This window comes from Microplitis demolitor, chromosome 8 (assembly GCF_026212275.2).
Source record: "Microplitis demolitor isolate Queensland-Clemson2020A chromosome 8, iyMicDemo2.1a, whole genome shotgun sequence".
In the NCBI taxonomy this organism is placed as follows: domain Eukaryota; kingdom Metazoa; phylum Arthropoda; class Insecta; order Hymenoptera; family Braconidae; genus Microplitis; species Microplitis demolitor.
In genome coordinates this window covers 13,637,397-13,650,333 of record NC_068552.1, presented here as the reverse complement: position 1 = coordinate 13,650,333, position 12,937 = coordinate 13,637,397, and the positions used below count along the sequence as shown (strand labels likewise).

The window sequence follows — 12,937 nt, the reverse complement described above, 5'->3', positions numbered from 1 at the left end:
TTTTATCAGTAATATTATGCAAGTTAAAAAAGATAAAATAAATGAAAATTGATAACAGTAAAAAAAAGCAAGTTAAGATTTGAAAACTCGATGAAGAATAATTAAGAGGCCCGGGTCTTTAGCTTAGCCTCCTCTTTGAACAAGTGGTTTTGGTGTTTCTTGAGCGTTCCTTTAATTTTATAACCCAGCCTGTTTAATTAAACTTGTAACTTGTATTTCCCAGGATACAGGCGCAAGTGAGATACACTCACAATCTTGTTATGCGTCTGGCGTAGAGAGTGTGCTTTTACTTGGTCTCCTATCATGCGCAGGATCGTAAAGCCTGATTGCCGTATACCAGTTCCTTCGTGTTTCGTATATAAGTTTATATAATACACTATGTAGAAAGCGTGCTGCATCTTGGTATCTACTTACCTCTTCTTCTATCTCACACTCTCCTTTAATATCTATATGTATAATAATAATATATAGTACTTTCTTATCGTCATGTGAACGTGAACGTGTCATCTGCTTTAGCTAAGCAGTATATATACGATACTCTTTACCTTATTTATCTTTATCTCTCTCCTTCTCCTTCTCTTTCGTCTTTACTTTTCATAGACACTTAAACACGGTAAAAGTCAACTTGCCAAGATATTTACCGGTTAAATTAAATTTTTCGAAAACAAATTGTTGAACTAGCTCTGAGTTTGCAACCCTATCGTATAATGAGGCGGTTTCAATGCGGCCCCCGGGCGTCCACGCGGAGGATGTATATTTTGTATATAGATATAGATATATATATTAGGTGTTATGATAGAGAATTTGAGATGAGTAAGTTATAAGAAAAAAGATAAAAAATAAAACATAACTATCGCTCAAGTGGATAAATGGCGATTGTGCTAAAATAAATGTTTGTCGTTATTTAAAGTGAGGCAGTTTGGCTAACTAGTTTTCACAGGTCGTTTTACAATGTAGATAAGTATAACCATCGTTGAACTACTCAACTCCCGGTCATAATCACCAAGCGCCAGTTGTAAAACGATTCATCGTAAATGGTCGTCGTGAAAATGACTTTATTGCGATTATTGGCGTATGACTCGTACATAGAGATGGAGCTCTTCAGTGGTACTGGTGAAACATCCATGTATGTTACAGTGAGTATGTCCATTTTCTAACCCCGCCAGAATGTCGGAATATTGGCGTGTAAAAGAGAAGAGTTGGTATGACGACAACGACTATGATTGCTGCGACGACGACGACGACGACGAAAACGACGACAACGACGCCCATCGCTTCTACGAGAGGCTTTTAGAGATTGAACCCATCTATTCTGTTCCCTGTCTCTCGATCATCTCGGCGACACTTTAACCCAGTACTCATAGATATATTACTATTATTATATTTCCTATATAAAACAATCTAAAGTGTTAGTATTTTAGTACGTAAGTAATTCTCATATAATAACAATCAGTATAGCAATATCTTTTAATACAGTAATATTTTAGAAAGACAGGATCAGTGGAAGTATGAGTACTAATTGAAATTGTGGCTTATCAGCTATTTCTACGCGATTGCATATCAGCATCGGCAAGTAAAGAGAGAAGGTACGAAGGAATATTACGATGACAGTAGAGAGCGTGGGCTTATCGCGAACAAGAAGTTATACAATCGGCGAATCGGTTCGATGATTCTCTGATGTCCTGAAACTCCATCGTGGAGTATAGAGAGTTAGTGTTGAAAATCAGGAGCATGAATTTCTCTTACTACTGTGAACATTTTCTCAGATTGAAAAGCTTTTGCTGTATGAAATATGGGTCAGAGATATGCGATGAGTGAGTGTAGTATAACGGAGAATGCCAACCCTTCCTTTCTGCCGGTGCGGCTATAATGGAATTAGTATTTAATAGTCGAAGGGGGACTTGCGGATAGTGAGATGGAGGAACAAGGGTTCTAAAAAGTAAGTGGATTCGGTTCGGCCGATTTCACCTTTTTTTTTTTTCATTCATACTCTTTTTCTCATGATGATTATACACAATTCACTCACTACAATGAAATTATCATAATAACAATCGTAATAATATTAATGACAATGATATTAACACATGAATAATAAGAATGATAATGACTAAATAAATAATTTCTAGACGTGGAACGAGTCGAGTTGTCGTTTCAAGAGATAGTCTGCACAGCTTTACGTACTCCGGCACAAGAGCCCGCAGGAAGCGTGTGCTTTGCTAACGATGACAAACGACGGCCACTTCGCCGTGCAAGGCGGAGACGATATTTATGCTAATCCAGCCTCTCTCGCGCGACAACCGACAAGAAGAAGAAGAAAATGAGAGAGCACGAGAAAACCGACTCATATAAGTTTACTTAGGTATATACTTCCACACATATCTTAAAATAAAAGATTTTTTTGGCTTTTCCTCTAATATATATATATATTAATAAATACATCGTCATGATAGCTTAAGTAATAGGCATGCTGGCAATGGTGTAATCAATCTCAACGATAACTTGACAAAAAAGATTTGTTAGATCCGATGATACACAGTATATATAATTGATATATACATATATATCTAAGTACACAGATATGTGCGTCATAGATATATAGCTATCGTGGGTGAAATGAGAATCGTAATCGTCACCACCCTTCAACCCACGTCCTCGTCGCCCCTATATACATATACATATACTACTAGCTGTAGAAGAGATGAGTGTCTCTCCACTCATATACACTTTTTCTCTTTATCTTTCTGATTTCTCTGTTGGCTGTATAGTTGAGAGACTACCGCACCTACTGTTATACTACTGGGCTACTACGCTAAGCTGGCACAGCTCTATTTCCCCCTTGTCAAGAATATGGATCGGTTCTATAACAATATTGCCGTACGCGCCTTGGCTACATCAATATGATATACATATATATTCCATTGTTTCCAAGTTTTCGGGATCCATTTGTAAGATTAAATTTGTAATGCGGAGTTACTCCGGCTGTTGTGTGCTGGCATGAGACGACGTGTCCCCGGCAGTTGCATATGGCTGCTTGGTCAATTTTCTAGCCAGCGTTATAATAAATATGTGCGGTCACTGGTAGCTTTCAACACCGACACACTTTAAAATAATTATCCCGGTTCTCCATATGTCTTCTGTTAAAAGAAATAATAAGACATAAAAAAAAACAATTTATAAATATTTAACGTTTCGTGTTTTTAATATTAATAATACAGTAGTATAAATAATTCAGTAGTTTTTTAAAATGGTAAAATATATAATAATCATGTTAACACACATATATATGTATATCTATATTCAGTTTTGTAGAGAATGATAAAAGGGACATTTCGTAGAAATAGCTTCCGGTCCCATGGACGCCAACATTTGTCGATAACACACGGGCTGTATAAGCACATCGTACGTCCAAAGTCCAGGGACCAAATCCGATACAGTTCACACCCGTTCGACCGCATGTAGTTTCTCTCGTGTCCTCCCAGTATATTGTACCCTTTTGATATGAGACCAGTACGAAAGAGAGGATACAAGAGACCAAGCAGGCATATATGTACCAAAATCTATGTATAGACATATATATGCAAACATTATATGTATATACATATCTATAGAGAGGAACAGTAACCAAGCCAGTCTAGTTCTCATCCCCACGACCTTCACTTCCCGAAGGTTCCTCGCATTGTTCGCAAAGTTTTCCCGTAACTCGCTCCTTTGTAGCGCGATTACCATATGAATTAAAATAATGTGAATTAGACGGGAGGTGGAGTGTGCTACTGAAGTTGAGTGCAGACCGCTTGTTCGCTTGCTTGCCGCCTGCTACCGGGAATCGTCGATTGTTCAACTTGTCCAACGCCACAGAAATTACCGCCCGTCCCGTGTACTTTAAACTATTCTCTTTTCTATTTTTTTTTTTTTTTTATTTTAAATTTAATGTTTTTTATATTGGCCTGCTAATTACTTAACGAATAAAAGTTTGGCGTTGTGGTAGATGGGTTTTAGGTGGTTATAGTCAGGTATATAACTCGCGGTCACGTTTATTTAGTGGTCCAGAGGTTAAAGAGGAGGATGATGAAGAGAAGGAGAGAGAGGGATGTGTTAACGCCGTTGTTATGCCCCATTATATCGTGTCCCATTCTCCGTGACTAGTGTACGTGGGTACGTAGGGGACGAGAACATGAATTCATTCTTTTTCTTTATGGTCTAAACATATATATTAATGTATATATATATATATATATATACGCTTATTTCTCTGCACCTTTATTTTATAGCGCGTGATTTAAAATTAGATATTGAATTACTATTATAAATGAGGTCGTGTATGTTGGATATATATAAATATGATATGAATCGCTTTTTTTTATTTATTTATTTTTTATTTTTCAGTTATATATTGCATTGAGAGATGGCACGAGAGGATGTTTATCGGTGCACCATACGAATCACAGTGAAAATTGATAAAATATCATTTAATCCCCCTCTTCGGCTATGGCAGCCGCGTACGGAGATAGCATTACTAATTTATTTAAATGGACTTATCTTTACGAAAGCCCCCGCGATAGGAATGTAAATTGGAATGACTCTCACCGCATCACCCCCTCCTACTATGCCCCCCAAGGCGCCCCCTCTCACGGCGAATCAAGGGGTAATGGCACGAGCAAGATAAAGGTATTTTATTGCCTTCGCGGTTGGACATATTTGAGCAGGCTCAAAACTCACTCGGTGCTTTTTTCAGTATCATTTATCTCTCCCCCACGTACGTGTCTATGCCTCTTTGTGTGTGTACGTATGTGTATGTACGAGAGATTTTATGTGACACCTCACTCGGAGTTGGCGGTTGATTTCTTTTTTTATATTGTCACATGTCCTCTCTATTATGTAGATCTCTCGACTTCTGTGGTAGTCGCGATTTTTGTTGATTAATCTCGACTTTGGTTTGCTATATACTCGTTCAAAAGAGAAAAAATTATACAAAACAATTGTCAGGAGATATATTTTTAAATGTAAAGGGTGAACTAGTGAGTGAGCGAGTGAATGAGCGAGGATAGGTGTATGTATAACAGCAAAATATTATAACGAAATGAAATGTCAAGCCCATTGTCAGGCGTGAACCAAGCGAGGAAATATCGTCCAGTAAATCAAGGTGCTCGCCGTGGAGGTGTGCTCTTCCGCGTCCAGTACTACACCGAATAGACGCGACGAGTACTTCCGTTTTTAATCACTCCACTGTGAGTGTGTTCACACACCCACGCTCTACCCTCTTTTATTCACAGGCACAAATATATATATATATATATATATATATATATATATATATATATATTCTGAGCTTATTATTATATTACGAAGCTAATAAATAAATGAACCTAAATTATTGTATTGCCAGTGACTTTTGGATACAGCATGACAAAAGTGAATAAGTATATATGAGTATAGATTTATACATATATATATATATATATATATATATATATATATATATATATATGTAAGAGAGAGGTAGTAGGTATGTCAGGTTTGTGTGCTGAGAGAATTCAAATAGAGTCTAATAAATATGGCATGAAGATCTATCAGTTACAATAGTGTTTTTGGCTTGTAAAAGTCAAATCGTTGAGTTTACGGTGTGCAGTATGAAAGTTAATGTTTTGGAACGGGCGCCATATTAGCATGTCCGCATCCAATCCGCTTGGGCACGTGGCCTGCAAGGCGAGCGTAGCGAATCCCGGGCCGGGCCCTGGTGACATCGTCATTATTTCGGCGAGAGAAGAAGCATGCGCGATTCCTGACAATTCGATACACTGTACGCTTCGCGTCGTGAACAGCTACGATGATGTGGGAAAAAGTGTCGTGATATGTTCATGTCTTGCTCACTGTACTCGGTTCTCCGCTCTCTCGTTCATTCTCCAATTCCTAGCTCCGATCTCCTTGTATATGTTACCGTATAATAGACAAAACTAAACTAGTCGTTTCATGACACGACTCGTTGTTACCCATCGTCTCTTTTCATTTCTAGTTATACTTGCCAGTTTGTCTATTTAATAACTCTATATATATAACATATATGTATAGCTATTATATTCTTGGCCATCATCGGGTTGCCAGGATGCAGGACGGGTAGGTAAGGGTGGGCAGAGGGGTCGCTTCATCTTATTTATCTTTATGGAGCACGGCCAGAGGGTAAGTATACTTACTCCGAGGCCAAGCTGAAGCTTACTAACCGTACCACCATTATACTCAACTGTCGTACGCTTTCAAGTGGGCTATATACTCTCTCAGAAAGTATAGCGGTGTACATAACATCGATGCCCAACATTTGTTGCGGTCTCAAACCTCTATATAACCACTCCTATAAGATTAGATATCCGTTTAGTGGAATCCCGTTTAAACGGATTTTTTTTTTTTTCGACACGAAGGATATTTCTACCCTCTTGTCGTCCACATTCAAAAAGTTGATAGCGCTTGTGACAATTTATTGATAATAATTTTTCTCACCAACCTCCAAGTTTCAATATTTAATCGAAAAATTGTCATTATTTTTATTTTTTAAATTCTTTTATTACTTTTTTTCCTCATTCTTTTCAGAGCAAATAGAAGCGAGAGTAAGAGCCCACAAAACGGCACGAAGAAGATGGAGAATGGTCAGAAATTAATATCTGCTTTGGACGTAATCGGATTGGCGGTGATTTAACGGTTCGTGAGAGAACTGTCGTCGGAAGTATATAAGAGTTTTTATTTGTGATTTCCTTTTCTTGCACCAAAAGGTACAAAAAATTTTTTTTTTACTTAATTCTTATTGTTATACTACACTTATAATATATATTATAAATAAATATTCAGTATTTATTGCTATGATAAAAAAAAACAATTGATTATATTTAATTATATTTATCGACATATTTTTATTTATTTTAAATTAATTAACAATGAAGATTTCTACATACATATACAATGTGTGTTAATTATTTACAATGTTTATATATTATTTACATTAAAGGTCTTTAATAATAATTAAATGGTCAATATTATACTGACCTATTGAAAAATAAAATACTTAAAAATATTTAACAAAAAACTAAATAAAACTAAAACATACATTAATATGTATATATATAAATATATATATATGCTACATCATAGTATAATTAACAGTAGGTTGTGTCGATAACGTTGAGGCGATGACAGCAATTGTAAAAGCGACACACAGTAGGACAGTGATAAATTATAAAGGTAATAGGATGCTACGATTAACTACTCGTATCGAGTGTCAGTAGTAGCCAATAGAAATGAGAAAGATAATGGGGAACAATGAAAGAGAAAGAGAGGAAGGATAAACATGCGAGGGTGCAAGCAAGCGGGGTCGCAAAGGTCGCTATACGTATTTAAAACGCGAAGAGACCGAGTAACGCAACGCGCGCCGACCGATTCAACGTTTCAAGTTAAATGGGGTGCGAATGGCAGATAACAAACCGGCACTGTTTCCGATTATGGCATTCATTGTTTCCTACCATTATGCGTGCTCGGCTGGTTTACGTGTGACGCGGTTACGCTTTACGATCAACGATTTATCGACGTTGTTTAGATTGTCCCGCGTGCGCGAGGACCGGATACTCGGTATTTCAAATTCTATAAAGAGAGAACCCGTTTTGATGTACGTTAATTAATATTTATAATACTGTTACATTAATAATTGATATCTGAATTAAGTATTACATTATTCATTTTCTTATTACTTTAATTTTAAATGTTATTTATTTTTTTTTTCATTGATTCTTATCCTAATATTGACTAGCGGGAGAATTCGCGCTTTCGCATTATTTTGAATACAGTCCGTAAAACTAAATAATGAGTATACACTATTTAAACTGCATATATACTGCAATGATCGTAGTATGTAATTATCCTTATTTATTTATGTAATTTTTTAATTTTTTTTTTATCAAGGTCTTGTGACGGTCTATGGTTGGATGAAGAACGACGACGAGACCTTACGTCGTCACTTAGCAGCACCGTGGACAACAGCTCCACCAGTACTTCTTTTGACAGCTGGTATTGAATGAACTTGCGGCTGCTGCTGTTGTTCAGCAATTGCGTCACTCTCTTTGTCCTGATGTGCCGTCATATGTCTTGTAAGATGATGTCTCTCACGGAAACTTTCATCGCACACCGGGCATCTGAGTTTATCTTCACGCCGTCGTCGTGCTGCCTCACCAACACTTTCATTCTTGTGATGGGATCTCATGTGATAAACGAGATCTGAAGTCATGCGGAACGACAAATTGCACTTGGCACAAACATTTTGCGCCGGGAGACTGAGCGCAAATGATGGTGGCAGTAACCCAGCAACACCTGTCACTCCAGAGACACCGAGAAAGTGCCGTGGTCGTACTAGTGCTTCAGACATTGGCGCGGGAAACACAGAAATTGGTGAGTACGAGAGATTTGAATACACTGCTGCAGCTGCCGGCGATAATTCATTGGAAGCTCTGTAAGCTACTGCCGATGATGATGATGATGATGATGATGATGATTCAATTGTACTGTTTAATTTTCCGCCAATTTTTAAATTCTCAACCAATCCAGATGTTGGAATATTTGTTTGGACGGCAGATTCACTGGGATTTGCAGTATTTACGAGAAAAGGAAATGGTGTTGTTACAGCGGCTGCGGCAGCTGCAGCAGCAGCAGCCGCAGCAAAGGTACCATACTTGAAGGCTTTGATTGGTGGTCCTCCAGGTGGACTAACGCTGCTTCGGTAATTAGGACGGTCTGGTGAAATTGAAGACCGGGGCGATGTTCCCTGTGACTCGTCAAAATTTAGACAGCTGACCTTGGTAAAAGCACTTTTTGGCAATGGGCCAAGTGAATCTTCTTGATGATGTGGCGACGGATGAATAGGCCGGTGTTCTTGAAGGTGAAGAGAGTGACTAATTCTTCGAAAAGCAGCAGGTGGACTCGCAGATGATGAACCCGGGCTTGACCTATCACTGCCGGCAGGTTGAACTGGCTGACGTAAGTCGGCAATCGCTGCGCTAGCTGACACGTATCCTGGACTTTGTCGATTTTCAATATTATGCCTATGATCAATTATCAATGGTAAATTTTGGCGACGTGCTAATTTTTCATCCGGTGCGACTAAAAATGCAACGTCAAATGAACGTTTGTTAGCACTTCCGTTACGACGAATTGGATAAGATGCATCTGTAGGTATGCCATCGGTTGATGCAGTTTTTATTTGAGTTGTACCAGAATGAGCGGTTGATGCTGCACCGTCTGCACGATCGATGCCTGGTCCCGAACGATCTTCCATTGTCATTGTGAGGCCAGCACGTCGTGGCGTGATAACGTTTTACATGCGTAACCTGTCACAAAAATAAAAAATAATCATTAGTAAATAATCAAAAAAGCAAAAAATCAAATCAACTAGTTACTGATGAGTAAAAAATTGAAAAAAAAAAAAAAAAAAAAAATTTGTTTATTTTATATGATGATAAATAAATTTACCTTTTGAAGAATAGAACACTACAGGTAGCAGATGTTAATTGATAACGTGCGATAGTGTCAAGAGCAACAGCAAAAGTGTAATGTACAATCTCCGCGACGTTCGACCGCGGACAGACCACGTTCGAATGTTGAAGCGCGCTCGCGCAGCTCAGTATTTAGCCGGGACTTTGGCCCTTTCTCTCTGGAATCGGATCGCGGTTTCGTAGAAGCGTCAGGTGGAGGCGGTCGAGGGTGGCTCAGACCAATAGTAGCTTCACCGAGCCCACTCGAGGGTGGAGCGTTATCGGGGGGGTGAACATATTCAGCAGTCGAGATGCGTCTGCTAGCTCCAGGAGGCCACGCCTACATATTTCAGGTTCGACACATGTGCAACCACCAGCTCGCGGGATTCATTGCGCCTTCTATGCTGCGCAACGAAATACTCTACTTGTATATACACTTTGCCTTCCGGCAACCCGATGAAACACACAACTACTTGTTCTCATCTCATTCGATCTATTATCTCACTTTTACTCATAAACTAAACTATATACTAGTACAGCCTTCTTGTCTATTCTCTCTCTAGCACCCGGTCTGCACCCACTCGCCGGATCCCATATTTCATGCTGACGAACGATCGAGAATATTTTCATCGTTGCTCCCGGCCACCCGACCCACCACGCCAGCCAATTTTTTTTTTTGTTTATTTTTTTCCATACCGCGTATTAACCCGATCGTATTTGCTATTCTCGGTGTAATGTACTGGTGGCGTTTATGGTCATCATCACGCGCTCAGTGCAACTGGCGTCAAGCTCATCCGTCCCTTTCCACCAATCAATCATTCTGACTTGTGGCACACATCAGAGTGTAAGAGAGGGATGAACAAAGTTAAATTAGAACAAGCAAAACAACACACTGGCCACTTCTATACTTTTCTCATCATCGTCTTCTTCTTCGTGGCTTCTTCTTCTTCTTCTTATATATATACTCTTTTTTTCTCCCTGATAGCCTCGAGGCTAAAGCGATCTCTGTGGGGAATAGAAAACACATCAATGTCTCCAAGTGATCGGTTACAAGTGGAAAAACTTTTAATGACTTAAACCCGTGAAATCTGATAAAATTTTATTCCAAGTACATTAATTACTTATTCTCATCAAGTATTTTACTTTACTTATATATATATATACTTGCACAATAAAATAGTTAAATAATATAATTCACAATGAAACTTGAATTATAAGAACATTCAAGTTAATGTGTTATCTTAACCACGGAGTCGCGGCAAAATTATATTATTATGCGTTGCGTGAACGCATAATAGCTGCCGTGTAGCAGCTAATCGTCTATCGTGAGTGAGTGGAGGACGCGCGCAATGGCACGTGCGCCTGATTACAATGTAATGTAAACGCTCTATATATATATTCAACACTTATGACTCTTTGAGACAAACCCAAGGACAATTATAATGTACCTACACAGGAAAATGTAAAATTTTGGCGGTGAAGCTCATATTGACCATAAATATACAAATACATGTATAAATGTACACAAGGAATATGTATATGAGTATGTATTTATACTTATATATATATAGATATATGGTAAATAGTTATATACATATCTATATCTTATAGAACCTTTTGCGTGGAGAGTCTGCAAGTTATTAGAATGTCCCGGAAAAGATGGCGTAGAGTCGCTCCGTATTTTTATACTGTATGGCCGGTGCTTTGCATAATCCCGCACTTAGCTCGCTCGTCGCGAAATGCCGCCTGCTCTCACTATGCGGATCTTTCTCCTCCGGTGAGCAACACCCTTCCTCTCTTTCGGGTGAGGCCACGTCGTTTCTGTCGTTTCTACGGACCGTGACCGCGCGCGTTAACTCTCCGGGCCAACTTGAACAAACCCAATAACTATATATATACATATACATTCATATAAGTAAATGTACATCTATATATATATATATATTGATAATAACATCCACTTGAAAATTTTTCTTCAGCGTCGCGACGTTAGAAATCGTATCACTGCTCGATTCGCGTCGTCATCAATCTTGTAACAAATCGATCGGGGCTACGCTCGTCTTTCTTGCGACATTCTCCGCAGATGTGACTTTGATTCTCTCTTCCAACATTCCCTCGAGATATCGAGACGCTGGCTCGATTAAGACGACTACAGCTACAACTATACGACTTATATCCCCGTCCCTCGACATCATTCCAACTTATATATACATAGTAGTTATAACCGACTACTATTTGTTACGTTTTCTCGATTTTGCTATTTACTAGTGCACCTGATGCGTCGCTTTGATCCCAAAAGCCGATTTAGTATGACAATAATTAACCTGCTATTATTATTTCATTCACTGTTAACTTTCTTTATTTTTTTAGTCTTTCAGGTCAAAGCGACCCCCTTGGAATCATTTGTGGATAGACAAGCAGGGGGTGAAAAACGCATTGTATATATATATACACGGCATGCGGCTACGTCGGACATATGGTCGCTGGTCCCCAGTGATCCGAGCCAGAGTCCTCATGAGTTTTCAATGAGATTAACGGGCCATCTGTGCAATCCCGGGTAAGCGTATCGACAGCACTTTAACAAAGCAACCTGTTATTAAAGGTATATTCATACATATGTATAAATAAACTCACTGATGGACTAACAGGTATTTATATTAGTAGGTAACACTACTGATTCTTAAAGGTGTGTTGATTGATGATAAAAATATTACAGGTGATTAACACAAGCTCAAATAAACCTGGAGTAAATACATCACATATATGGAGTTGAAGGGGAGTAAAGTCGATCATCATTGATTGTATATGCGTACATATATCTACTCTCTGTTAGGGCTATTGGTGTGTATATAGTTTAGACCCATATGGAGTCTGCCGTCCGCGCATATGCCACGACAACACCACTAACGAGGAGACTATGACCGAGATCTCAGCCTCAAACTGTATCATAAATTCGATGAATATTTTTAACAATTATTTTTTTTTATTTCATTCATGATTGCATGTAGAGAAAAGTCTGCGGACAGCTGGCAATTTTATTTAATCTACTGCTATATTTATATTATTTATATGTATATATAACTGTATAATACATCATCGATTCACTTGATATTATCAGGCTGTCCCCAGAATTAATCTTGTTTGTTAAATCCACCATTTAATCGCAACATTTTCCCTAAATCCTCGCAACAGATTTTGGGATAATATTAATTTACATTTATTTTAATTAATGATTTTTAACCACACGTTACCACAAAATATAAAAGCTATAGCTCACTATGATGAATATATCATAGAAAAGAATAAATAATAAGAAACAAAATTAAATGTTAATATAAGTAAAAGAGTAAGTGAACATGGGTATAAAAAAAATAATAAATAAAAATGAGAGGGTGAGACACGGGTTGAGCTAGTGCGTAGCCTTTGTCGTAGCAGTG

At 38.2% G+C, this 12,937-nt stretch overlaps 1 protein-coding gene across 1 annotated transcript; it reads right to left on the bottom strand.

Moving 5' to 3' along the window:
• Window positions 1–7,965: 7,965 nt before the first annotated feature.
• On the bottom strand, window positions 7,966–9,573 carry LOC103573341 (protein sister of odd and bowel). The gene is made up of 2 exons (XM_008552375.1): window positions 9,499–9,573; window positions 7,966–9,356 (listed from the first exon to the last, which is right to left on the bottom strand). Exon 2 carries the CDS (start codon window positions 9,308–9,310, stop codon window positions 7,991–7,993), a length of 1,320 nt encoding a protein of 439 aa, XP_008550597.1. The 5' UTR covers window positions 9,311–9,356; window positions 9,499–9,573; the 3' UTR covers window positions 7,966–7,990.
• Window positions 9,574–12,937: the final 3,364 nt, after the last annotated feature.

Bases quoted from the DNA above. Each gene is read 5' to 3' on its own strand.
- LOC103573341 (XM_008552375.1), bottom strand. From the start codon at position 9,310: ATGACAATGGAAGATCGTTCGGGACCAGGCATCGATCGTGCAGACGGT.